The 25,563-nt window shown below is 35.2% G+C and overlaps 1 protein-coding gene across 1 annotated transcript in view; it reads right to left on the bottom strand.

The window, feature by feature from the left end:
- The window catches only part of CFAP54 (cilia and flagella associated protein 54), a 101,211-nt gene that overhangs the window by 35,690 nt on the left and 39,958 nt on the right, over nucleotides 1-25,563 (bottom strand). Inside the window, exons 26-46 of the mRNA XM_059472565.1 lie at nucleotides 25,144-25,299; nucleotides 23,383-23,505; nucleotides 21,243-21,377; nucleotides 20,755-20,851; nucleotides 17,899-17,988; nucleotides 17,141-17,267; nucleotides 16,320-16,413; nucleotides 15,228-15,367; nucleotides 13,449-13,667; nucleotides 12,910-13,046; nucleotides 11,054-11,199; nucleotides 10,143-10,370; nucleotides 9,716-9,939; nucleotides 9,480-9,615; nucleotides 7,761-7,869; nucleotides 7,053-7,211; nucleotides 6,314-6,511; nucleotides 5,440-5,527; nucleotides 4,778-4,984; nucleotides 3,158-3,224; nucleotides 1,149-1,331 (exon numbers count right to left, since the gene is read on the bottom strand). Of these exons, the coding sequence (XP_059328548.1) occupies nucleotides 1,149-1,331; nucleotides 3,158-3,224; nucleotides 4,778-4,984; nucleotides 5,440-5,527; nucleotides 6,314-6,511; nucleotides 7,053-7,211; nucleotides 7,761-7,869; nucleotides 9,480-9,615; nucleotides 9,716-9,939; nucleotides 10,143-10,370; nucleotides 11,054-11,199; nucleotides 12,910-13,046; nucleotides 13,449-13,667; nucleotides 15,228-15,367; nucleotides 16,320-16,413; nucleotides 17,141-17,267; nucleotides 17,899-17,988; nucleotides 20,755-20,851; nucleotides 21,243-21,377; nucleotides 23,383-23,505; nucleotides 25,144-25,299 (3,063 nt within the window). The remainder of the gene's footprint in view (nucleotides 1-1,148; nucleotides 1,332-3,157; nucleotides 3,225-4,777; nucleotides 4,985-5,439; nucleotides 5,528-6,313; nucleotides 6,512-7,052; nucleotides 7,212-7,760; nucleotides 7,870-9,479; nucleotides 9,616-9,715; nucleotides 9,940-10,142; nucleotides 10,371-11,053; nucleotides 11,200-12,909; nucleotides 13,047-13,448; nucleotides 13,668-15,227; nucleotides 15,368-16,319; nucleotides 16,414-17,140; nucleotides 17,268-17,898; nucleotides 17,989-20,754; nucleotides 20,852-21,242; nucleotides 21,378-23,382; nucleotides 23,506-25,143; nucleotides 25,300-25,563) is intronic.

The following is a 25,563-nucleotide window of genomic DNA, read 5'->3' as shown; positions in this document are numbered from 1 at the left end:
CCACACAATAAGCATTCAGGGGAAATGAAGCTCTCATTCAGCTAAAACTGCAATTGCTTTGAGCATGATCCATGAACTGGATCTATATTCTGCTGGCAAAAGCGCAGAAAGAATCAAAGATGTGCATGGCCATGTGAAGCAAGTAGTCAAGTTAAGAGCTTCTGTCTCCAGGTAATTGTCTGCTCCTGGATCTCCCACAGCCAGGACAGTTACACAAAGCTAAATAACAAAGTGAACTCCAGTAATGCAGAATGGGAAAAAGCAACAATGGCAGTTAGCCTGAAGTTTCAAAAGAAATCAATCCAAAAATTGACTTGCTGACAAAAAAAATGTAACACCTTTCTGCCTCCTCCTGTCTAACTCCTCTTCCATCCCTACCTCCTAACCTTTGTTCCTCCTTGCTGCCAGCCCTGCAATCTTTTCGCTTCCTGGCACTGGCTCTGCCACTTGCAGGACCTTGTCATAAGTGGATTCAACTCATCAAAGCTGGAAAAATCTATCTACTTTTTTAGATGGAGAGTTTTCTGTCATGTTTGATCTACAGAGGCATAAAATAATCACCTGACAGGAAATTCTGTTGGTGCATACAGGACCAAATTACAAAAGAGAGAGTATTGCACCTTTTTCAGTAGTAGTAATCAATTCAATCTATTTATTCTAATGTACAGCACTGCATCTTTGAAGGAAGCTGGATTAAAGTGGAAATGGTCAGACATTAAATGGAGGAAATAGGATTATGACTAGCATAAGAGGGAAGTTATGAAAACAATAAAAATACAGAGGAATAAGAGAACATGGAAAGGAGAAACCAAAAGGGACTTTTATCTACTGGAAGTTGAAGTACTGAAAGCATTCTGGACATACTACATCTAAAGTATTTTTCTGTAGAGTGTATTTTAAGTAGCATACATTAGAAAATTTTCTCTAAAATGCCTAAGCTAAACAAACCATGTGTTGCCATCTTCCAGAATAAAAAATTTTGCTGTGTTTTCTAAAACCTGTATGCAGGAAGCTATACCTTGTTCAAGTGCTACAGAACCTAGCCGTAGGGGTATTTTGCTAATGAGGTTATCTCATAAATACACCCACACAAGAAAGTAAGACTAGGTGTCTTAAAATCATTTCCAGACCATAAAAACAATACTTACTATTAAATTTTGCTTCACAGAATGTAGTTCAAGCATAATGAAATTCAGACTTGCAACTACAGTAGAGATATCAGCTCTGTAGCGATCAGAGAAAAGGTCAATACCAGGAATAAGAATATTTGTTTCATATTGTGCAAAGTCACAGTCAGATGTTGGATGGGGAAGAGAAGCTCTAAACAAGGTCTGAAAGTAATAACAATGAATTAATGAATTATTTGTGAAAAGGTGAGCAGGTATTAGTGAGACACCATAAACTTCAACTCATAAATGACTTCATAAACACAACTCCATCAATGCCTTAATTATTCAGCTGTTTCCAGCCACAATATTGAATACATTCCTGGAGAAAATGTTTTATATGTGAAGTTGATGGAGAAATAAACTAGCTGGAAATAGTCTAAGGACACTATGCCTCCCATTGTTTATGGGAGAGCTGCTGACTTTAGGGCCAGTTTAAAGCTAGTTCCACCTTTAACTAGGTCAGACAGTGCAGCTTATCAGTTAGTGCAGCTTAAATCATTTAACTTAAAGCTAATATGAAATTTAATAATTTCTGGGAGAGCTGCTCACTATAACAACAGTTCAAAGCTTGTTTCACTCTAGCTCCACCTTTAACTAGGTCAGCTAGCACAGCCTAAATCATATAACTAAAAACTAATATGAAATTCAAGGAAATAATTTAAATGTTCTCTCTTAAAAAGGAAAGAATGCTAACATTGTATCTGATGTTGGATATTCCTTCCCAATTGTGTTTATCTTGGTATAATTAACAATTATATCCTAGAGAAATTTGCATTTACACTCAGATCAGAGATATTAACAAGCCTAAAGCCTACACCAGAGATGGAATTTAAACAAGGTTATAAAAGCTTTCCAATTCAAGGAACAAATTACGGCTTGAACTTCTTGCAGTGCTGTGACAGTAATTGATTATATTTTTCAAGACAATCACCCTGCAAGCTGCTTCTATCCCAATTAATATCAGACCCACTTCAGTCAAGTCACAATTATTTCTAGTGTTACACAACTGGAACAAATGCTTGCTACCATTTCTGTTGAAAGGAGGAACCACCATTGTTCTGTTTTGTAATTGTTCAGCAATTATAGTGCTAGAAGCAAGTGAAATTCTCCTTTACCTTTGTTTCTTCTACTTGTTCTCTCTTTGGTGAACTTAGTAAGTTTTCCAATGTGGCCTAGGACAGGTCTCACAGTCACAATCATGACACAAGATATCAGACAGTGACATTGCTTGGTTTTGGAAGAAACCAGATAACTCCCTGAAGCTGCACTGGGATGAGTAATCATCAATCCCGGTAGAGTATAACTGGCAGAATACCTGCAGTTGTTTTTCCTGTGCTACTTTTGAAACTGACATCTTAACTTCCATTTAAAAGCAAACTGAAACATTTTTTTTTTTCTCTGTAGGTCCTTTTTCTGAAAGTCTGCAAACTTAATTTTAATGATCTTATATTATTTGTGAGTGAAACAGGATCATTTTTAATATCCTCTGGTTTATAGAGTTCAGATTTTAATATTACAAACTAATATTTTTCAGTGCTAAAAATATTCAAAAATTGCTTTTTTCTCAAGAGTCTGTGCTCTTGGTTGAAAATTTAAGACAATCTCTGAAGACTCTACAGATATAAAAGACAGCATTCTGCTGTTGTTGATGCCATCCAGCTCTTCCTGAGCAAAATACTTCAAGAGAAGAAAAATATATTTGACTATCAAATGTTTTAGTCATCTTCCCTTTTCAGTATTTTTTCTCTGAGACACTCTAGCCTCCTATTGAAGTGATAATTTTTAGGCTATAATATAGAAATAATGTTAAAAAACAACGAATAAAACCATTGTATGTAATATGCATAAATTGTCAGCTACCTGCGATCTCCATTTTTCCTTTACAACCAAAACAAGAAGAGAATTATTTTAACATAATTAAGTGACAGAGGGTCATTTTAGAAGCAATTTGTTAACTTCATGAATATGAACTGAAATTGCATTCTTACCTTAAAAAGTATTGCAGAAAAATAGCAGTATTCTGTTCTTAATCGTATCTTTGATGTTGTTATATACCTAAAGCACAACAAAAATAATAAGAAATATTAATGTAGCCATCAATATAAATTATTAAAATCCTTGGGTTTTTAGTCTAATGTGATAATAATACTAACACAATTTAGATGTTTTTCCTACTGAAAAACAACTGTAAAAACAACTGACTGTTTTTAAATAGGTGCTCAGCCACACCATGTAAAGAAGCTTTCAACCAAAGACATACCTAGACAAAGAGAGTTGTCTAGACTATCTTCAAACTTACAGGAGAAACACAGGCAGTCTAAGTGCAAACTCCATCTCATACAAATCTAAAACTATAAAGCAGATTAGGCAACTCACACTTTAAAGTGTATTTCTTTCTAAAAAGGAAGCCTAAGATAACCAACATGTGGAGTTTAACATGGCAGATGTCTAGCTAAATGTAATGATTCCCACACAGTACTTCACCAGAGCCTTAAACCATCCCGGTAGCAGGGTAGTCCTATGATTAACAATCTTAGAAATCTTTACTTCAATATTAGAATCCTTTCATCTCCATTTTATAGCCTATGATTAAGTTGTTGTAGAAAGAGCAACTCAAGAGAAATGTTTAACAGCCCAAGTCAGGTCTAAACACAAAAGAACCACCTGAGGGAGAAGCCAGGAGGACAGCTCCCTCCAAATCCTGCCAGGATTTGGAATGGACATATTAGCAGCAAAGGGATAGTATCCAGTGCAGCAAAGAGGTGCCACAAACACCTGTAAAGGCAGCTGGGCATTTGGTCTCACCTAAGACTGAACCACAGCTCTGAATTAAGAGAGATGTCCTTTGTAATCAAGTTAAATTCACTCCTTTTCCTTTTGGGTGCTAATTCTAAGCGTGGCAATGCCACTTCATTCTGAAATACCCATGCTACTACTTGCAAAGCTACCTTGGCTTATATGTTACAGTGATATTAATACAACCTGCTGCACAGGTAAGGCAATTTACTCAAAGATGAAACTCTGCCCTTTCATGGTTATAGCATTTCTAAGGTCATTTAATGCTGCCTTGGGTACTTCTAGATTTATATTTTGTACAATACATTAAAGAACAGCTCAGAATTACATTCACAGTGTTTTACCAGCAGTGAAGGAGTACTGGATGGAAATATTTATTGATGGTAGATTTTTATACAATAAATAAAATTTCATTTACTTCTAATTCACCAGAAAACTAGTACTTTAGGCAGTAAATCTGACATTAATATTTAATATGTGCACTAACTTGAAAAATGTGATATTGTGATTGAAAATCAATATGACTGAAAATCCTTGTACTTATGACTTTTTGTCATTTTGTTTTCTTTTAATGATCTCTCCATATAACATACAGCTGCATTTATGATCAAAGACAAGCACTCTAGAAAAGGTAAAAAACAATTTTCTCCAAAGAAGCAAATTTCTCCCTGAAAGGAAAAATTACTCTGCTTTTGATGAGTCCTTTTTACAACAACTCATTATTGGTTTTTAATTAATTTCAAGTTGCCTTATCTTGGATGAGCAATTTGTTTAAAATAGGATAGAAATACATATATGGGTATGATACTTACTGAGCTATCTTAGCCACTAGGACTGCTGCATGTAAACATCCCCAAGCTCCAGCCTGAGAAAGAAATTTCTCACTAATATCAGTTGATCTTCCAACTGTAAAGCAGTCTGTAGCATCTTTTGGAAAATATAACTCTTGCCAGGTGTTAAGAGCATCAGCAATGTTGAGTGTTTCATCAAGGGATTGACACCAGTATTTAAAAGCAGCTCTGTAACATCAAAAATACCATCATATTGCTGACATTTTCCCAAGTGGAAGATAAGATCTGCTTCATTTTTTCTTTATTGCCTGAGATTTAACTAATTCTGATTGGGTCAAAAACTGAAACACATTTTCTATAACATTTTCTATAATGATATCTCTATAACACAAAAGAGATATCATTCCTGGTCAAGAGACTTATTTGGACTCAAATTAAATCATCAAGCCATAGACATTACTTCTTTAAAATAAAAAATGTATCATTAATTTGCTCAACAGCAATTAGGTAGCTAAGAAAAATAAACAATGTATAGGAAAAAGCCCTCTCAAAATACAGCTAATAGTAAGTTAGATGAAAGAACTAATGGACAGCACAAGAACTTATGAGACAGTTGAGAGGTATAGGACTGACAACTAAAAAAAAATGAAACTGTGCTCTTTTTTAATCCAGTAACTATGTACCTTTTATTTCCAGCATAAAAGTGAAGATTCCCAAGTTCATGTAGAGCCTGTACCTTGAGGTCTCTCTGGCTGCTCATTTCAAGGATTCCTGTAATTTATTTTTCATCAATTAAAAATAACAAAACATCATATCATTAAAAAGGTTACAGAACCTTGCACAAATTTGGCATGAGTAGACAAGAATTCACATGTAATTCAATGCATGAATATTGTATGAACCTGTTTACATAGTCTTTTGTATTTTTGTTTTGTCAGGCCTCTCAAATTTCTTCCTGTCCACAAGATAAACTGGAAAGCAGGTCACTGGCCCTGCTAAACAACTCTGCCTGCGTACAGCACAGAAACACACTCACAGACACATTTTTGGAACCTTTGCTGCAAATAAAACCACTTAGAGCTACTACACTTGACCTGTTTAGCCATACAGCAAAATCAGGAGCTGTGACTGTATGAATAAAGCCATACCAGAATGTAAGATGGAAACCAAGTAACTAAGTCACATATCGAAATACACAGAATCTAAAGTCTGTTTGCTAGGAAAAAAAAAAAAAACTGTCATGGAATTAAAATGAACCTCCTAAACATTATATCAAATTCTGAATTGGGGATTAATCAGCATAACACCACTGAAGTAATGCTTATTCATAAAATGAGATAACCATAACAATTATGAACCAACCAGCGGCTTCTTTAGGATCTAATGCAGATTTCCTCAATTAAGAGGAAGAAGGTTGTACTTTCCTAGAAACCAGCCTTGGGACAGTTACAGCTGTCTGACAGAGGAAAAATACCAATGGAATAAACATACATAAACATAGATAGGCAGAATGTTGTTACTTTTTATCTGCAAGCAGAAATTTATGAAAAAAATTACCTATTGTTTTTTCATAGGAAGATGTAATTACTGAAAGGTGCGACTTTGGTATTGGTCTACCCTCAACCATACTGGAGAAATTATATTTTTCTTGAGAAAGGTCACACGGCGTCGGTAGAAATATCACTTCATCTACCACGCTAAATTTCAGCTTCCTGCTTGAAGAGATATGACTGCTGATTGCTCTTCCAGTATTTTCTAGATAGGAAAAGTGATTTACACGATCGATTTATTTATATGATAATATCAGTTGTTTATATGATCAGTTTGCCGTATTTCTAGCACCCCAAATATTTCCAAAACATGTTAATCAAACTAATATAAAATTTCTGTGTACCCCATCTCCATTTAGTTTCCTATGCTCTAATTCTGTGTGTCTCCTAATTAAACTTATTGGACAAAATTCATTGGTCAGTGTAACCAAAGGGTATGTGCTCTGTTAATGAAAATAAACTTGGGAAGATCTACCAGTCAGTCCTCTGACAGAGGTATAGCTGCAGACAGACAGGTGACACAGCTGCATGGAAAAAAAAAGTTTCATTCAACTATTAGACAAATCATAGGAAATAAGGCTTAGAGCTTGTGCTTATAGAACTTCAAATTTAACTTCATATTCTATATTTTTTCTAATTGTCAGTACCTAAAACTTGAATTTAGAAAAATCTGTTCCTTTCAATGTTTGCTATTTTAACTGCATATACACTTTATTAAGGGCAAAACACTTCAATGAAGCACTCACCTTGTGTGTGTGCAAGAAATAATGAAAGTAGTTTCCTGCTGTGTCTCAGTGCTCTGCTTTGATATTTAGATTTTTCTAGAGTTTCTTTAAAACATTTCAGTGTGTCATTCACATCAAGAGGCACAGAAACTAGGGCTTTTGCTTGATTGTGATCTAAAGCTAATTAATAATTACGGAGAAAAAAATTGTAATATGTAAATAAATAATGTTAGTAAATCAGCCTGTAAAACATATTTGAACATTTTCATAATGTCAAAACTAAAGTATATTAAAATATTCCCCTTTTTTTCCTGTTGCTTTATGAATTAAAGCAAACTATTAACCACCAGGAACATTTATTCTGTTAATAACAGTGCTATTCACACTAACTTAGGAGTATATTGCTGGATATCCAAAAATAACAAAACAAAGCTGGACCAAGACCCCCATGCTGCCTAACAGGCTGTAGGTTATCTGGCACCTGCTTTTCTCTGCTTTCAGACATAGTCTGAATATATTCTGAAAGATCTTGACAACATTACAATACATCCAAAATATCAAGAACACTAATTTGAAGACAAAGCTCAGTTTATAATAAAATACAAATTGTAGGAGAAGTGGAAGACTATGATAAAGAATGGAAACAGAATTTATAAAAACAATTCAGTATGAAACAAAGACAAAACTCTGGGAGAAAAGAGAACACACAATACTAAATTGTGCTCTGACCTGTAGAATTTGTTGGAGGATTGAAAAAGCGTCCAGGAAAAACCCCTTCACTGGCAGAACGAGCAACAGGCAGCTGTAATTTGTACCCTATGTAGTTTCTGCATCTCATCTAAAAAGCAGGATTTGTTTCATAAGAACTGAATAGTATTAAGAAAAAATGACATTTAGTTCTTACAGTTAAATATCTATATACACAGTCACATGACAAAACAAAAGAGGACTAATTAAGAAAGACACCAGTGGCCCATAACTAGTACTTTTGTCAGTAAGAGGTGAAACATTCACACCTAAATATTGCATGTAAGTGTTTCGAAGTTACTGCACTAAAATTTGTCTCTTAAAACTTGTCTCTTGTCTCTTACTTGGTATTTGCCATAATCATTAGCAACTCCTTGATGTTGTGCAAATATTCCACCTTTTTTTTCTCCAAATGAATGCATGCTTGCACAGAACCTGTCACTAAGCATGCCTAAAGGACATGTTGCCTGGGAAACACAATGGAATGCTAAATACAGAGGTACAAAATAGCTCTAAGCAAGTAACAACAGCAGCCTAACTCTGGCAAAGAAGCAAACTTCCAGACTTCTATAAAGGACTAATCCGCAAAAGACTTTTTATTTTGCTAATGTAGTTACACCACTTCAGAAGCAGAAGGACCAACAGAACTAGTTCTAGAATTTTCTGAATGGCATTTAATTAAGAAATGTAACCATAAACTCCAAATTTCTTACCTGAAATCCTTATTACTATTAGCTAACACTAGTCTTTAATCTGCAAACTGTCTTTCTAAACTATGATTACTTTTCCACAGCTCAGTTACCAGCACTATGAGGGTACCACTATGCTGTGGTGCCCTTCTACAGACAAAGGACCATGTTTGAATGGCTGGGCCAGAGAGAGCCAGCAGGAAACAGAGAACACAGAGCTCCTGAGCTGCCCTTGCGAGCCACGGGCGCCTTCAGAGTCCCTGCAGACCCCGGGCATTGCTGTGCTGTGGCAAGGCCATGGCTCCTGAATCCCATGTCCATGTTCATGGTCAGAAAAAACCTCTTTGGTACTCCAAATCCCACGTCCCCCTCCTCTCCTTCAAGTCCTCTTTTACTTTAGTGATAGAAATATCCTAAAAATATCCACAGTTAGACTGACTTCAGCAAAACTTCTTAGAAATAAACTTTACATTAAAAAAAAAGTGAAATTAATTTCTAATAGCTAATTCAATGAAAAATTTCCAGCTGGCACTGTTAAGTGAATAGAACAGATAGAGCCACAGCTTTTAATGAGAGGAACTTGCTGAGCTGCTTTGGGGTTTTTTTGTGCTAACCAAGTTTTTTAAAGTTTTTAATTGGCATTGTCAGAGTTTGTTTTAACTCAACTTTATTAACTTTTGGAGCAGTGTTCCAATGCAGAAGCAAAGCAATATCCCAATAAATATTTTAAGGTTAAAAGAGTGGCATCAAGAAATAACATGAAATTAGATTTAGGCTTATAATACGGAATGGGCATGTTGTGCATGGAAAAAATGTCCTCTGGGTCTCCTGCTGCTCTTGGAATCATGTCATACAAGCCTTGTCATGCACTTCCATCAATTATGTTCATTAATTTGTTATAAATGACTATTTGGGAACATATCAGAAAGCATATTAAGCTAATCAGTGAAAGTGCTTCTCCACATTTAGCTCACATTAGAGTCAGTGTCCCAAAAAGAAATCTGTGTTTCACCTTTTGTGCATCATCAGACAGATATTTTGTGAAATGAGATTCATGGCTGTCTGAGCCACTGAACTGCTGTATCCTCTCCAGCAGCTGCCTCTGAGCATACACCAGGAGTGGACTCACTTGTTCTGTGAACCTCTCACTGGAAAAAAAACCAGAGTGTAGTAATTAAGTAATATAATGGTATAATAAACTATATAACATTAACTTTTTAAGGTTTTTTTAGAGCTGGTATAACTTACTGTGTAAATATGTTAAATCGTACAGCTATGTGCACCAGTACTTCCCACTTCTTCATGTGATACAACAATTCTATTGTTTTAAGAACCAGATTGCATATCCATCTCAGATCAACCACATTCACATCATCCATGGGAGGCTGGGGGTGAAGAGCAGAACCACCATTCTCATCCGCAATGCCTCCTAAACAACTGGGAATGCAAAACTCTCCTTCGGGATCCACAATCTACAGTCAAGAAACATTATTACACCTGTTATTTTCAAATGTGCTTTTAGGACAAATCAATTACAGAGATCAGAAACTACTGTCATCAAAAAAACTTGTTACAGAGAATAACTTGAAGATACCAGAATGTAATGCAAGAAAGAGAAAACTCTCTCTAGTGAAAATTTGATAATCAAGAGTTGTCTGAATAGAATAATTTTTACCTTAAGAGACCTGCTTGCTTGTAGGTCAATTATCATATCAATGATCATGTCTGATGCAAAATAAAATGGCAACCAGATGGTGTTGCAAAGAAGATCCCAGGTGATGGAAAATGCACCCATATGGGAATGCGACTGGTTAGCAATCACTTGAAATTCTTGAGTATAGCTCCAAAGATCTCGACAAGCATTTTGAAGCAATGTCCAGTGGCCACCACGGTGAGCAAGAACCTGTGTATACCATTCAAAATATAACTATACCTTGGAAAGGCAGAAATTAAAAGCTTCATTCTTTTATTGAAAAACTTAGGCATAAATAATCTTTCAGAATTACAGTCTAGGCATTACAAAACCTTAATTTTTACCTTTTCACAGAAGGACTAATTTATAAGTGAATTTAATTGTAGGTTTTGGTGTGAGAATAAGAAATAAAAATTAATTCACACCACCTATAGGTGTGCTTTTACTTGGGTTTAGAAGGTTTTATGGGAAGAGCAGTTAGTCTGCATTTCCCTTCAGCCACTGGTTCTCCTGTTTCTAGTGTGAGATTCACTAAGACCTGTAAAGAGAAAGTTAAATCTGCAAGTATTTGCAGAAAAAATTTAACAAACATGAGAAGGAAAGTTACAAAGGTGGATTGAAAAATAGAACAATTACATAGATTACTGAATGTCTGATAGAATATATATTATGATAGGTGATATGGCTGACATTTCATACATTGTACTTGGATATTTTTCAGAAGATGAGAAAACATTACTTTTAAACAGTGAATTTTCTTTTAATTTCCTGAGGTTTTTTCATTTAAAAAGTAGTAAGTATTGCCAGATATGCTTAATGCATTAATTACTAATACTTAGTAATTAATACTACTTAGTAATATATAGTTCAATAAGAAACCAACCACATCTTACCACTGCTCTTTTCAAATGCAAGAAGATGCTTGTAAAATGCTTCAGTAAAAGGGCATTTGATGGAACCTGGTCCTGTTTGTTGGTCTTTGTTCGACTTCGAGGAGTTTGACTCTGTTTATTTCTGGTTTTAGGAGATTTACCTGTAGCTGAAAACAAAAAGCTCCCTGCTAAAATTGAGTTGAAGTTCTCACAAAAAAAAAAAAAAAAAAAAATCAGCTAGGATTTTCCTGTAGCAGCTAAATGCTTACATGTTAGGAAATGCCAATGTTAAGATTATCGTGTCTGTAAGGTTATGATATTTAAAATACAAGATGCTTTTTCTTAGGAATGAAAGCGAGTCTGAGCAAAATACTAGTGTGTACCAAATAGCTTTCAGCCTCAAAGTCAAACCACAATCCTCATTTAAGTTCTAGGAAGAAATCACCACGACAAGAAATCTCTTGGCAAGCTTGCAAGAATCTTTCTTAAACAGAGTCCTCTTACAGTAGATACTAGGTAGAAAGGAGGATTTCTGATAAATTCTGTGGTATGTGTAGAATTTCTTCATTATTTAATTCACTATCAAATATCCCCCAAGGGGAAAGGCAAAGGTTCATGGTAGTGGAATATGGTAATATCTGAACTAGAGGTTTATGCAGAAGCTAATTCCTATATAATACTTGAACTCTATGACAAACTGCACATTTCACATTATTCTTTTAAGCACAACTGTTGCAAATGCTAGGAGATAGTAAAGAGGACTTTTATCAGGTTTCAGCCAATTTCAGTGTGTCTCAGTCACTGGTAAGCATCAAGGCAAAGGTGTTTCTGTAAAAGTAGTCTGCTACAAAGAGAACCAGTGAGACAGAGAAATTCAAGTGCTAGTTTTTGTCACAGCTCCTTGGAGAAGGCAAAGAGGACAGCTGATTTTACCTAAGGAAGCCCTACATGGAAATAGAGGAGAAATTCAATGTTTACTGCCACAGCAAGAATGCATCCCTGAAGAGATATTGAAAAGACCAGGCCTGTGATTACTTGTTGAACTTCTGGAGCCTATGAAGACTTTGTGCTGACTTGTACACTACCACTGAGATCTGAGGAAATCAAAATCCTGCATTTCACAATTATCCACAGATAGGAGCCCTTTGGCTCCTGTTGGAATCTCATGGATTAAAAATAGCTAGAATAATAATAAATGTTAAATGTGAAAGACAGAGAAATTAAATAAAAGTGGTAGAAAATAAATTGTTCCTGAGGTAGCTTCTGACAGAGGGAAACACTGGGGAGAAAGCAGTAGAGAAGGAAAATTAAATTCTACTTATAATTTGAAAGATAATAATAAGCTCCGGTCTATAACTTTAAAACTACTTACAGAATGACCCAGGGAAATTTCAACCTGCTAGGAAATGTAAAGGAAACTACCAATCAGTTACAAACCTCAGAAACTGAAAGAAATTATCAATGCATTCAGAATCATTCGGAATATTATCAATTTAATATGTGTAGGTAGTCTGGTATCTGCAAACCTAAAGCTAGTATCATTATTCTTTTTTAAACTTACAAACTTACTAATAAATTACAGGATAAAGAATAACTAATTGATAAAATGTAACATATTTATTAATAGATTAAAAAATGCTCAGAATTATTAGCTATACCACATGACTTACTATGACTTCTGTTATACTAGTTATGCCAAAAAACATAGATGACAATAGGAGGAAACCTAGAAATGTCTTCTATGTCTTGGCATGACTGACTGTTTTTCCAAAGGTGATGTGGACAACTAATGATGGAGGTCAAGAGAGCCAGAAATCAAGAGAAACAAAAAGTTAAGTTGAAACTGATTTCAGTTGTGCACCAATAAAAATTCTTACAGGTTTGGGTTTCAGTGTCTTCTGACTTTTCAGGGAGAGAAGGAGTTGGTTTTCCTGTGTTATCATCTGCAGCTTTCCTTGCCAATACAGTGCCAGAATTGTTTAATGAGAATATCTCAGGATCCAAAATACTGTAACTGCAAAATGGGAGAAAGAGAAGAAAACACAAAAAAAACCTTCACATATGATATCAAAAAGAATTTTTATGTACATACACAAAATTCAGTGTCTCAGAAGTGATTACTTTCCAGCAGCTTCAGGAATAAGAAATAATGAATGATAGCCAAATTATAAGGAACCAAAAAATAACTTAGTATAGTACATTTCAAAGCTTTCATCTCACCAATGAAGTTAGCAACCAAAACTGTGCCTGATGTCCACAGGATGGAAAGCAAAACTTTTTACATAGTAACAAGTAATTTGTATTTGAAAGCTGAACTGTTCATATGAATATATTGTAATTCATATCTGTCTGCAGTAACAGCAATAACACAATAATCTCTATTAATAGCAATCACTGATAGTGCAGTAAGATGTACCTGTCCAGATGCTGTGAACCACTAATTCCCATATTATATTGCACTTCCAGGTTCTTTTTAAATAGATGGTAGTGTGCAAGGGCCAGATAGATATTCATCTGAGACTTCCAGGGCATCTCTTCAAGACACATTTGACAAAAGTGACTTCGGATTACGTATTTAGTCAGCAGCATCACTAAGGTTTCATAAGCCAATTTCTTCAACTTATCCATGGCTTTGCTAAACCAAAACATATGAAGTAGCAAGAAATTAAACTGTTTTCTTGAAGCTCTAGAAAAAAAGTCCTGGTAAAGATACACAGATACTCTGTTGCATCTCTCCAGATTAATACGCATAAGCATATGACATATTTCTAAATAAAAGACTTTTGCTTTAGTCAAGAAAAGCAACTGTGCTTTCCCTCTTTACGTGCACTTAACACACAGTAAATCCCATTTTATATTTTACCAGCTTCTATAAGATAATTGTCTTAGTACTTTAATGAGTTTAGATCATTTTGAAGTTATTTGTCCCTGAATTGTACAGATTATTGTAGCAAATATGATGTGCTTCAAAGTCAATTCAGGAGGGCCTTCTATTATGCTATAAATCTAGATTTTGGGTTTTTTTTATTGCTTTGCTTTGGTAGTTAAGCACATCCAGCATGAAGAGAACATAGCATTTCAAATCTGGATGCCTGCCTTTAATTTCCAGACAAAGTTTTTTAAGGTTTCGCTGAGAGATGAAAAAATTCTGTATTACTTGACAAACATACAATGCTATATTCAAACCAAATCTCATTTTTTAAAAATTAACTGTAAACTGATTCCTTTATTAATCTAAATGATTTTTCCGCCTGTTTTTCACCTTTAAAATGTGGGCAGAATAGTATACCACATACAATTTTGATTATATTATGCACCATTACTGTTATGTTAGACACAAAAGAGTAGCTGATAAAAACCCAAGATAGGTTAAACATCCTTTCTTCTGCTGAAAGCTATGAAAATCATTTTAAATAAGGTACGGTTTCTTCTGTCAAGGAGGAATAATAACATTTTTGGATGGTTTAGGTGAATATTTAGAAGATGATATGGAAACTTTTTTTAGGTTATTTAAAACACTTCCAGAATCAGTTATATGATTGCTTATGTGCAAATATTTATAGTTTCCTATTTGCTAATTACCATAAGTGACAAAGGACTAAATTATGAGTACTACACATTCTTTTAGGTCAGAAGGCAATGTTATTGGCAAGTTAACCAAATATAAACAAATACCTGCCAAAAGAAGATGTGAATTACTTTTTTTTTAATCAAAAAACAGTTCTGGGGAAGCTACAAGGCAGATAGTCCAAAAAGACTAGCACAAGGTCCACAAAAATAATTCTGAATCTACTACTACTACTATTTTTATTTATTTAATAATAAATATTTTTATTAGCTTTGTAACAGATAAACTCCTCAACACAGTTTGAAAAGCCTTATAATACTCAGATTATCACAGCTTTTCCACCTTGATGAATCAACATGCTCAAGCTAACACAACTGAAATACAATCTTTGATTATTAATACGGAAACTTGAAATCATTAACAGCTATTAAACAGAAATGCAACAGATTTTGTTTCATTGAGTGGAAACCAATTTTATACTAAACTACATCAGAAAAATGAAAGGACTGTGCAGAAACTAGTCTCTTTGCTATAATACAAAAACTAAAATACACACTTAACTGTAATCTAAATTTCAGTCAAAATATTTTTTCTGTATATATAAGCCTGAAAACTGTGTTCATTTACTTTTGTGCTTCTGAAGATTTCATTGTATCTGGATTTTTCATTAAAAACTCTCTGAGAGGTCCTTTCTGAGGCACAGCTTGTTTTGTTGGTTTCTTTGAAGGTGATGCCTTTGCTTTCCCTGAAGGTGAGGTATTTTTTCCCTTTAAAAGAAAAAAGTCTTGCGTCAAAATCTTAAATATACTTCAAATAATTATTTATACCTACATTATCAACCACCTGAGGTATAGAGCAATTTGGCTTACATAGGAACAGAACATTAAAAAAGATTCTGGAAATGGTTGTCAAAATAAAACTGCAAAAGAAGTACTTAAAAATTCTAGAAAACGTCACCATTTTTTCTGGAAAGTACATGTCAAAGGCCTGATACAAAGAAGCCAGCCAGGTCCCTGAAGATTTTCTTTCATAGACCAGTCTTTTCATCACAGAAATAATGACAATTCTTTTCCTAATAACAGTAAAGCTTTGCAATGCAAAAATGAAGACAGAAAAACCCTTTTCCTAATCTATCTCAGATGCTAGCAGTATTTCAACATTACTAGAGGATTATGAGGGAGAAAGCTCTTCCTGCAAAATAATACAAATCCATTAAGATTATCAGTATCTTCCAGTAAAAGTAAAAAATTATTTTAAATTAATTCTGAACAAAAAGCCTTTACAGTGCAATTAGAACATCTGCACAAGGAGTTAATCATGAACAATTACTCACAAAAAAAATCTAAGTACATATTGTACAAAAAGGCCTGAGCTGATCTCCTTTTCTGAATGTGATGGTAACCAAGACACTTTCTATTACCACCATGTTCTTTTAAAGGGAGTCAGGTAAGGCAAGTTTCTTCTGATTTCAGAATTCCTTATTTTGACTTATCTGAAATTCTCACAATTGTTGGTCTTTCAGATGAATCCCATGTCAACATTTCTTCCTGGTTTTAGAAGTGCAGAGGTCAGCTGAGGACTAGAGTTTGTATCCCAAATTTTAGGAACTGTGTATGTCTCTAGATGAGATTTTTATGAGACAATTTTTTCAAAATTTGTTTTGTTCTCATGGTATTGCTACCCAGTAAAAACACATAACTCCTTAAAAATAAAACTCACCTTCTGAACTTCTGCAGCACTTGTGCTTTCTCCCAGAGTGAGAGACCTTGCTTGTGCTGAAATTCCATCAGTACCAAGGAAGCTCTCATTCCTCCTGATGAAAAATATTTTTAAAATCATCATCATAATAATCATCATGTTAAGTTCCTTTCATAGTAAAAGATTATCTTTTGGAACATATAGAGCACATCAGGCAATTCCTATTTCATTGGCAGTTTTAAATTCAAAAGACTTTCTTTCCTTCATCCTCTTAAGAAAATAGGAAATGTTAATTTTCAAGGTTTATTACAGAAATTCAAATTTGTGAGTAACAACTATATTACCTTCCTAATGCCCAGTAAAATAAAAAATTTTCTTTATTACCCAAATTATACTACAGAATTTTGCAAGTAATTTCTTCACATCCTACTGTTTTGGTCTCTTGTAACCACAATTCCTGTTCCCTAAAATATAGATCTCATTTTCACTGATTACTTGCCTTTCATATTTTAGAAATATTGATGTGTTTTTTTAAAAATGGGATCTTCTCAGGTAAGTGTCTACAGTTTGGCTCCATTTATCTTTTCCCCACAGAATTTTTTTGATGCTATAGTAGGCCCTGATCAGTTTGCTTTTGATTTAAGCCATCATAGCTTCCCAAGCTATGCCACCACCCCATAATAACAGCTGTAATCCACGTTCATGGAACTTCTGCAGACTAGGAGTCATGGAAATTACTCCTGATGGGTCTTCTAATGGGTACAACTTGGAGTTTCTTTTGTAAATGCGACTCCCATAAGCCTAAGCAGTAGTTTTTCACTACTACTGTAACGGAGATCTACCTTCTCAAGTTATTTTCCACACTCTCTGCCCACTCCAGAACACTCTGAAACTTCTCTTCATTCATGACTTTGTGCAAAAGTTGAACGAAGAACTCAAGGAAACGTGTGTTGCCTTTGAATTTAAGCACTGCAATAAAGTAACAATAACACAGGTGTTTATGCTGTAACAGAATTCTGAAGTCAGCTAGGATTCCAGCGACCTATGCCTCCAAGCACTTATTTATGTCATGTTGCATACTCATAGTGACACTAAAACCACAGATACTCAATGGCAGTTGCTAAACGCTTCTTGTGACTTGAATCATAAGCTCATTCTATTTAATACACTCCTAGAATTACAAACATTATAGAGACAGCGATTTCTGTGAATTCTTCTTCCAGTGAAATAATTTAATGTGGAAATAGGGTACCTCAATTTTGAAAGAACATTTCATACAAAGAGAATATTTGAAAAATTTGGCACATTTTTTAAATTTACTTGTTTCTAAGGTTATTAGAAAACATACATGATTCAAATTAAAATATTAATATTTTATATACTTAGCATGAACACCCCAAATAATTGGTTGCATTCTATTCTCTATGTGTTTATAGTGAGAACCTTTTATAAGCTATGTTTCACTTGATTTTGTATATTTGAGAACCAAATGAAGGTAACATTCCCAAGAGCTTATTCCAAGCAAGAATGAGATTGCTTTACTGGCAACTTTCTGAAGTAAAGGAGCCCTCACAATTAATATAAACAGCAACTACCCTACCTTCTCGATAAGCACGGTCTGATGGCCAACATGAAATTACAGGGTAGAGTAACAACAGAGATTCCTTTCCTGTAAGCTGTGCTCCAGGACCTGCATCAATAACCAAATGAAATCCATTATGAAAAGCAGTAAGAATATACAATAAAAACTCCACTTATAACTGACAAAAAAAATCCTTCTCTACCACAGAGTTTGCTTTTAAATATCTAACTGTCATGAGAGAGGATGTCTGGAGTTCATCAGAAGCCTAACAAAGAGCCATGAAAATCACATGTGGAGAAGAATGTGCAGAAAGGACAGGACAAAAATGTATTTAAGGCTATACAGCAAGAACTGATGCCATGATACTGCTATTGACTAATGCTTACATTAATGCTCTGCATATGGACAATGTAAGTAGGTAGTAGTAGAAGTAGTAATGTATATTCTTTTTTCTTAAGCTAAATATTTACAAAAATAGATGTATAGAAATTCAGTTATATTCTATAAATAATATACTTTATATAGAATACACAGATATGGACAGTATACAGAATATATAGGACAATAACTTAGATTCAAGCTTCTGGCAGTTAAACGCAACAGCTGATTAAACATTACCAGCTAACAAGCACCAAAACAATGTTACACATACTGCTTGTTATTTTTCCTAAATAAAGAAAAATAATCAACAAATTTTGTGCTTAGACAAGTCCTGTGGTTGAAAAACATCAATGCAGCAAATCCCTGAAAAAAGCAAGATTAAAAATGCACTCTGGAACCAGCTATAATAGTGGATCAATAGCTACAACCTCCAGTGAGAGCAGTCAGTTTAGGTCTGTTGAATGTAAATAATGTCCAACTAAGTAGGACAGCCAACAGGAAAAGCAGACTTTTAAAATAGGACACCCTTTCTTAGTACTCTCTCCCATTTGACAAGTTCAAAAATATGTTGCTCCAAATAAGCCTTTTCACAAAGAAAAATATGTTCCAAAATTTTTTTTTTATGGGAAAATATTTGAAATCTCAGAATTTAAATTGTACTGTGTGTGAAATATTTTTGTTTTTCTTCTTTTGAAAGAAGCAGATTCAGCTCTTTTCCATTTTTCTTGTAGACTATCATTAATGGAATGCTAAGTGTTGATCCAATTATAAGGATTTCCTATTACAAGGCTTTTTCCAAAATGCTTTTAACAGCATGCCCTACAGGTGTGCACATTGCCCTATACCATTAATACATATTTGTAAGGACAGCGGTAAGCTTTGCATGGCCACACCAAAAGGCTTCTTCTCTCAGTTTGTATCCTGAAACTATTGACAAATAGGCTATTTCAACAACAGAGCAGACTTTAGTGATCAATTATTTGCCAGCTACTGAAAATGTGGGTTTTTTCTAACTGATCAATCCATTAATTTAACTTTCTATTAATTAATCAACATGATTTTCAATTAACTTACAGAATTCTTTCCTTATGTGACTTGTTCTGCAGGAATGCAGGCATCAATGTGAGCAAAAATGAAGGATTATTGCACAGATTAATGGAATTTTTCCATCACTCCTTATCCTATTTTTCACAATAATACTTTCTCTTCTGAATAAATGCATGCACAGAGGTGATGGATGATAACTAGAACATGAGGGGTGTGGTCTTGCAGCAAAGGCCTGCTGCATACTGGGCTATACTAGAAACAGCATGGCCAGCAGGTCAGGGGACATGACTATTCCCCTCTATTCAGCACTAGAATGGATGTGAGACCACATCGAGGTTACTGTGCCCGGGTTTGGGCACTGTAGTACAAGACACCAACATAGTCAAGTTGAGAGAAGGACAGACAAGATGACAATGAGCTATAGAGCATGAAGAGGCTGAGGGAAGTGGGTTTCTTCAGTCTTAGGAAGAGAAGGCTAAGAGGAGTCTACACTTACCTAACAGGAGAAATACAGAATGTGGAGACAGACTCTCCTCACTGACAGCACAACAGGCAATTGAAACAAATCGGAAATCAGAAAATTCCAAAGACATCTAAAGAAAACCTCTCTAACCATAAGAGTGGTTAACTATCAGAACGAGTTGCCCATAAAAGTTATGAAATCTCTTTCTTCAGAAAGATTCAAAACTTGACTGGATAAGCCTCAGAGCAAGCTGATGTAATTGTACCTGTTTTGAGAAGAGGGTTAGAATAAATACCTTCCAACCTATACTACTCTACCATTCTATCCAGGTACCAATCAGTGCTGTCTCTGAGATTAAGTTCTAACCAAACTTTCTTTATAATCCTTACTTATTAATTCATCTAACTTTGGCAGGATTATTAGCCAGAAAATTATTGTGCTTGATCCAGAATCCAAGATACTTTAAAATATGTTTATTCATTCCTGACTTAAAACGTAGTTAAATACTAGCATGCATGCAATTCCCTCACAAAAACAACAATTTCTGTTAACTTGCTTCATGGAGAGTTTTCTCCACTAAAATTTCCTGCAGTGGTCATTACTACTAACATTGGTGGGGTATTCAGACAAGCTATAAATGGACAGTGGTCTTTGCCACTGCATTTTCTGCTTTAAAAAGATAAAGCAAGCCTAAATAACATGGAATCCAATTTAAACAGGTTGGAAGAACATAAATATTTGCAGAATTGTTCACAAAGAAATATTCCTTTTAAAGAAGAAATGAGTGTTCCAGTGGAAATTACAAAAAATATGAATACACACATCATCACCAGGTGATCATTACCAAGATCATTATTGCTTTGGTTGAGTCATCATGGAAGATATAAGAAATAAAAGTACTTCTTCAGTAAATGTAGTTTTTTCCAACAAGCAATAGAAAACTCCATAGACAAAGGTAAGATGTGTTTCAACAGTACACCCACCTGGTTCTGTCAGTTTGAGTAGACTTGATTCAAGAGAATTTAGATTTTCTGCTGCTTTTGCCATTGCAGCTAAATGGGATGCCCTTGAGGAACGTCTCTGAAATATTGAATACTTTGTTATGAAAGCTTAGCTTTAACTTCACTAAAACCAGCTTGTCAATAGTGGAATCTAGCTTAGACCACAAGTCTTCTAAATCTATATCTTATAATTTCATCAATATTGTATTATTTTTCTTTTCTGATAAAATAGAAATTATGTTTGTGACTTTTTTGGCACAGCATATTTTGTCAAGCATGGGGACTCCCAATCTCTGGAAGCATTCAAGACTGGGCTGGATGGGGCACTGAGCAAACCGGTCTAGTAGAAGGTGTCCCTGCCCAAGGCTGGGGGTTGGAGCTGGATCATCTTTAAATTAGTAAATCTAGTCTTCAAAATAATAAAATACAGAATTTAAAGAAAAATTAAAAATTAGAGCATCTACTTTTACTGCTTTGCCAGTGCGCGTTTCTTCAGTTTTCACGTCTCCTGACTGGCCAGGTGAAACTCCTGGTGAGATCAACAATTTTTTCCCATAGTTAATGATAATTGCTGAAAGTTCATACTCTTTCCATGAATGTAGTACCTATAAAAGAATAATCTGTTACACAAGTTTTTGTTTACATGATATGTAATATTTCATTCCTGTCTACTTATAATTGTCAAAATGCATGAATATTATAAATATAAATTTATTACTCAATATGCAAGTTTCTTTTAATAAAAAAACCCAGGACTGCAGACATGTAAAATAATTGGAATTGCAGATGTTATCTATGCATTCTATTCTGCTTAGCCTATCCCTCAGAGAATAGAAAGATTTACCCAGAAGTATCTATTGCTGTGATTGACACCCTCCCTGTTCTCAGGCAGTACTGCTATCAAAGAACATAAAGGATAACTAAATGATCCTCATTTGCCTCTCTGGTATCAAGCACACATTTTAAAATTGCAGTTGTATTGAAAGGACTGGTGAAATTTATTTTTAAATTGCAAAATTTATAAATTAACAGTGTAGCAAATGTTTTTCAATGGCTTTATCTTCTTTAGATAGAGCTCAAAAGGCCCAAGTGCTTCTACTACTTGCAAGCTACCTTCACACTAGGATCTTTGCCTTTGTGATCCTAAATAAGTGTACAGATTACCTTAGGATAAACACAGTACATGACCTGACTCTAAGTCAAAAGAAAAACATATACCCTGCCTTAATGAGAAGCATTTTCAATTCACTCATTCTCTTTGCTATTCTGTATGCTATCCTGTTGAAATGATATCTCTAAGGGAAAAAAAACCAGCAATATAAGTGGTAGTCAGGTAGCTGAGGAATCCAACAAACAAACATCTAATCAAGGTTTCAAGGCTCCTTATAGGCTTTATTGTGTCTGACAGCATTCACCTGGGGCCTATGCCTGTGGGGCCAGCTGAGAGGAGCTCCCTCTCAGCTCAAGTCTAAGCCTACAGTCCCTGCTGGCTCCTATACGGCAGTAATGTTGGACTCCAGCCTGGTGCAAGTCATGCCTGGGTGTGACAATAGATCCACTAGACTGGGCACCTGGCTCATGGACCAACTTCTGAGCTTGACCTCAGACTGCTCCCATCATGATGGACCAGCCTGCTGGGCTCTATCTGACCCTAGCCACCTCACCAGGCCTTATCCTCACCTCTGGACTGACTTCCCAGCTTCAAATCTGACCTGCCTATCACCACAAATTTGCCTGATAATCTGGATGCCTGGCTGAACCTCTATACCAGGTGCTGCTCTGCCAGCCATGGCATTGCCCTTGGCTCCTGGCCTCACAGCCGTGCTGGCCTTGCAGAGCATTTTTTGGGTTATTTGGTACAGATCTGTTCTTGTGAGGTTAGCATGGAGATTCAGCTCCTATAAAGACCAAGTTGAGCAATCACCAGCATGGGGCAATCTCTCAAATCCTTAGCCACAGCTCAGCTTCAGTATGGGCTCTTAGCTGAGGTGCATCTAAAGCTAGAGGAAAGATGACTTTTTCAGTATCACACATTTATAATAGTGAGTAATTAACTGCAGCATGTCCCTATACATGAGGGAAAAAAATCCATACCATGTTTCTCCTTATCTCACTAAACAGATTGAGTATCTGAATCATGTCTACAGATATATATTACAGTTGAAAGTCAAGGTGTTTTTACTTTTGCCAGCATGCATGACTAAACAGTATAAAGTCTCTTGTATCTAAAACAGATATATTAATCAGATTAAAACTACAAATACAACTTTTGCAATAAATACTTTTAAACATATATTATATGTATGTCTTACTGAAAATAGTACTAGCTTAAATATAAAATTACACATAATCATATAAAATGTAGATCTAATGACATGGACTAATAGTTTTGACTGTTTTCTGAATAAATACTAAAAAGGCAAAATGTCATTGTAATAAACATGTATTGATTCAAAGATACTAATAAATGTTTGCATGCCTTTACTATTTAAGATTGCTGGTTCTGTAAGATATCATTCTGAAGGCCAGCTTACTAAATCTCTTTTTTTTCCCCAAATGACAAGAGCTATATCTCAAATTAAGCTGTAAGCACAAAAATTCACACCGTACCTTTGCTGTATGATATGAAGCACAAGCTATCATATGCAGAATACTCTCATAACATTCTTCCTGTCTCCTTTGCAAAGTAGAACTTGGAATTTCTTGGAGGACAGCCAAGCATTTAATGAGAATCTGTAAATACAAGGGTTAAAACAAAAATCGGAGTCTAGAGCATACTTCCAAGCTTGTACCTCTGTACAGCCCACTGTATTTCATGGTGAACTATAAAAATACTTTGAAATCTAATGCATAGGATAAAACATTAGTTGTACAAATGCCAATAATTAATTTCTATTTAATTGAACAGTGTCAAGATTTCAACCAGTCTTTTGGAATAAATTACATGTTCACATAAAATCCCAGATATTAATATACAGATACATGATGGATATTTTTACTGATCTCACTAACATGGAATCCAAGAATGTTTAATTCAGTGAGATAACATAATCCTACTGGAGGACTGTTTGAAAATATATTGAGATGGCAAGGATTTCAAATGAAAAAAAATACTTCCAGTATATTGCAAAAATAAAATACTTCTTTCCCCAATTTTGTCCGTCAGAAATGAAAAGAACTTGTGGCTATTTCTTGTGGAAATAATTTTTGTGGCTATAAGTTGTGGAAATTATTTCCAGTGGCTAGCTGTACCTTTAGCAGGACAACAGCATCTTAAGCAAGAAGCTATCCCTGTATTCAAATAGATTTTTTTTTTTTTTCCTAATCACTCCTGAAAACTTAACAGGGCCCTAAGTGTCCCAGCAGTCCTTCCTTGAGCATCCTCACTTGAGACCTCCCCTCATACCCTCTGTCAAGCTCAGGCACAAGCCTTCAGTCCCTGCTTGAGCTGTGGTGCTGCTCCATTGGTCTTCAGTTCCTTCTCCTGCATGGACCTTGGACCTGTGCTGCAGCCTTGTCTCCAGCCTCTGGCTTCAATTCCTGCACCTCCTGACTTTTCCTCCTGGATGGACCCTGGGCCAGCCCAATAACCTCACGTTCCCTGGACTGTCTTGGATCCTCTTACCAGCACCCTTCTCTGCCTGCCATGTTCAGATGCTGCTGCTCTGGGCTTCACCTGCAGTGCAGTCACCTCATCCTTTCTCACAGAGCCAATATACTCTTATTGCTGCTACCTAAGAAGGCTACCTAATTACAGGAAAAATATCTGCATGTTTCTACTGTATGCTTGCTGAATCTAAAAACCCCATCTGCTGCTTCATAAAATGTATTCTGTTTCTAAAGAGAAGGTGCTTGCTTCTGGAAAGGAACTCATGCCTGAAAACTAAAGACTGCATTGTCAAAACACTGAATAGCTTTCTTTTCTTTAAGAAGAAAACAAAACTGTATATGAAGCAAACATTCTGAATTTAAAAAAAAAAAAAAGAAAAAACAACAAACCAACCAACAACCAAACAAAAGAAACCACAGGCAAATGCTGCTTTTCTTTCCTCAAAATTGCCATCTGCAAATAACATTCAAGTAGAATTACATTGTAATTTCTGCTACAGTTTAAAATACCAACAATCACCCTAAATAAACAATTGATACTCTGCAGTTACTTCACCATATCTGAGAGCAGAATGTGTGCAGCTTACATGGAACTTAGATGCATTGGGGACGAATAAAATTCTAAAAGGCTTTTCTTTCATCAGCTATTAAGAAGTCACAGCCTAGATATTTAGCTCTCCAACTGTACTGCCTATTATAAGTTTAATTTGAATCACTATAACTGCAGGACCTGACAGCTGCTTTGTCCTAAAATGCTCTCACCTGAACTACTGGCACTGAAAAAATCTTGTGGTAAATAAGTGGGGCGAGGAGACCATAACATTGTACAACAGACTGCAGTGCATAACTTGGATCGTTCAACCAGTTGCTAAGTTCAATTGCCACAGTCATTCTTTCACATTCTGCTAATCTAGCTACCTGTAAAAGAAAAACACATTTTGATTTAAATATTCATTCTGTTGTTAAACCATTTGAGAGTGGAACAAGACAGATGTTACTGCAGTTTAAAAAGCAGGATAAGCAGCAAGTAAGATGAAAGTTTAAGAAGGAATATAAATTTACACCTGTTAGAAGTATATTAAAAAACACATTATTCCTGATACTAAAGGAAACGATTGCTCTTGATCTAATTGTGCCCTCTGAGTTTGCCCACATAATTTATAAAGTGAGGCTGATTAATAA

This window comes from Ammospiza nelsoni, chromosome 5, assembly GCF_027579445.1.
Source record: "Ammospiza nelsoni isolate bAmmNel1 chromosome 5, bAmmNel1.pri, whole genome shotgun sequence".
Classification (NCBI taxonomy): Eukaryota; Metazoa; Chordata; class Aves; order Passeriformes; family Passerellidae; genus Ammospiza; species Ammospiza nelsoni.
Note: the sequence above shows the minus strand (reverse complement) of the source record. Positions and strands in the feature narration are given on the sequence as shown.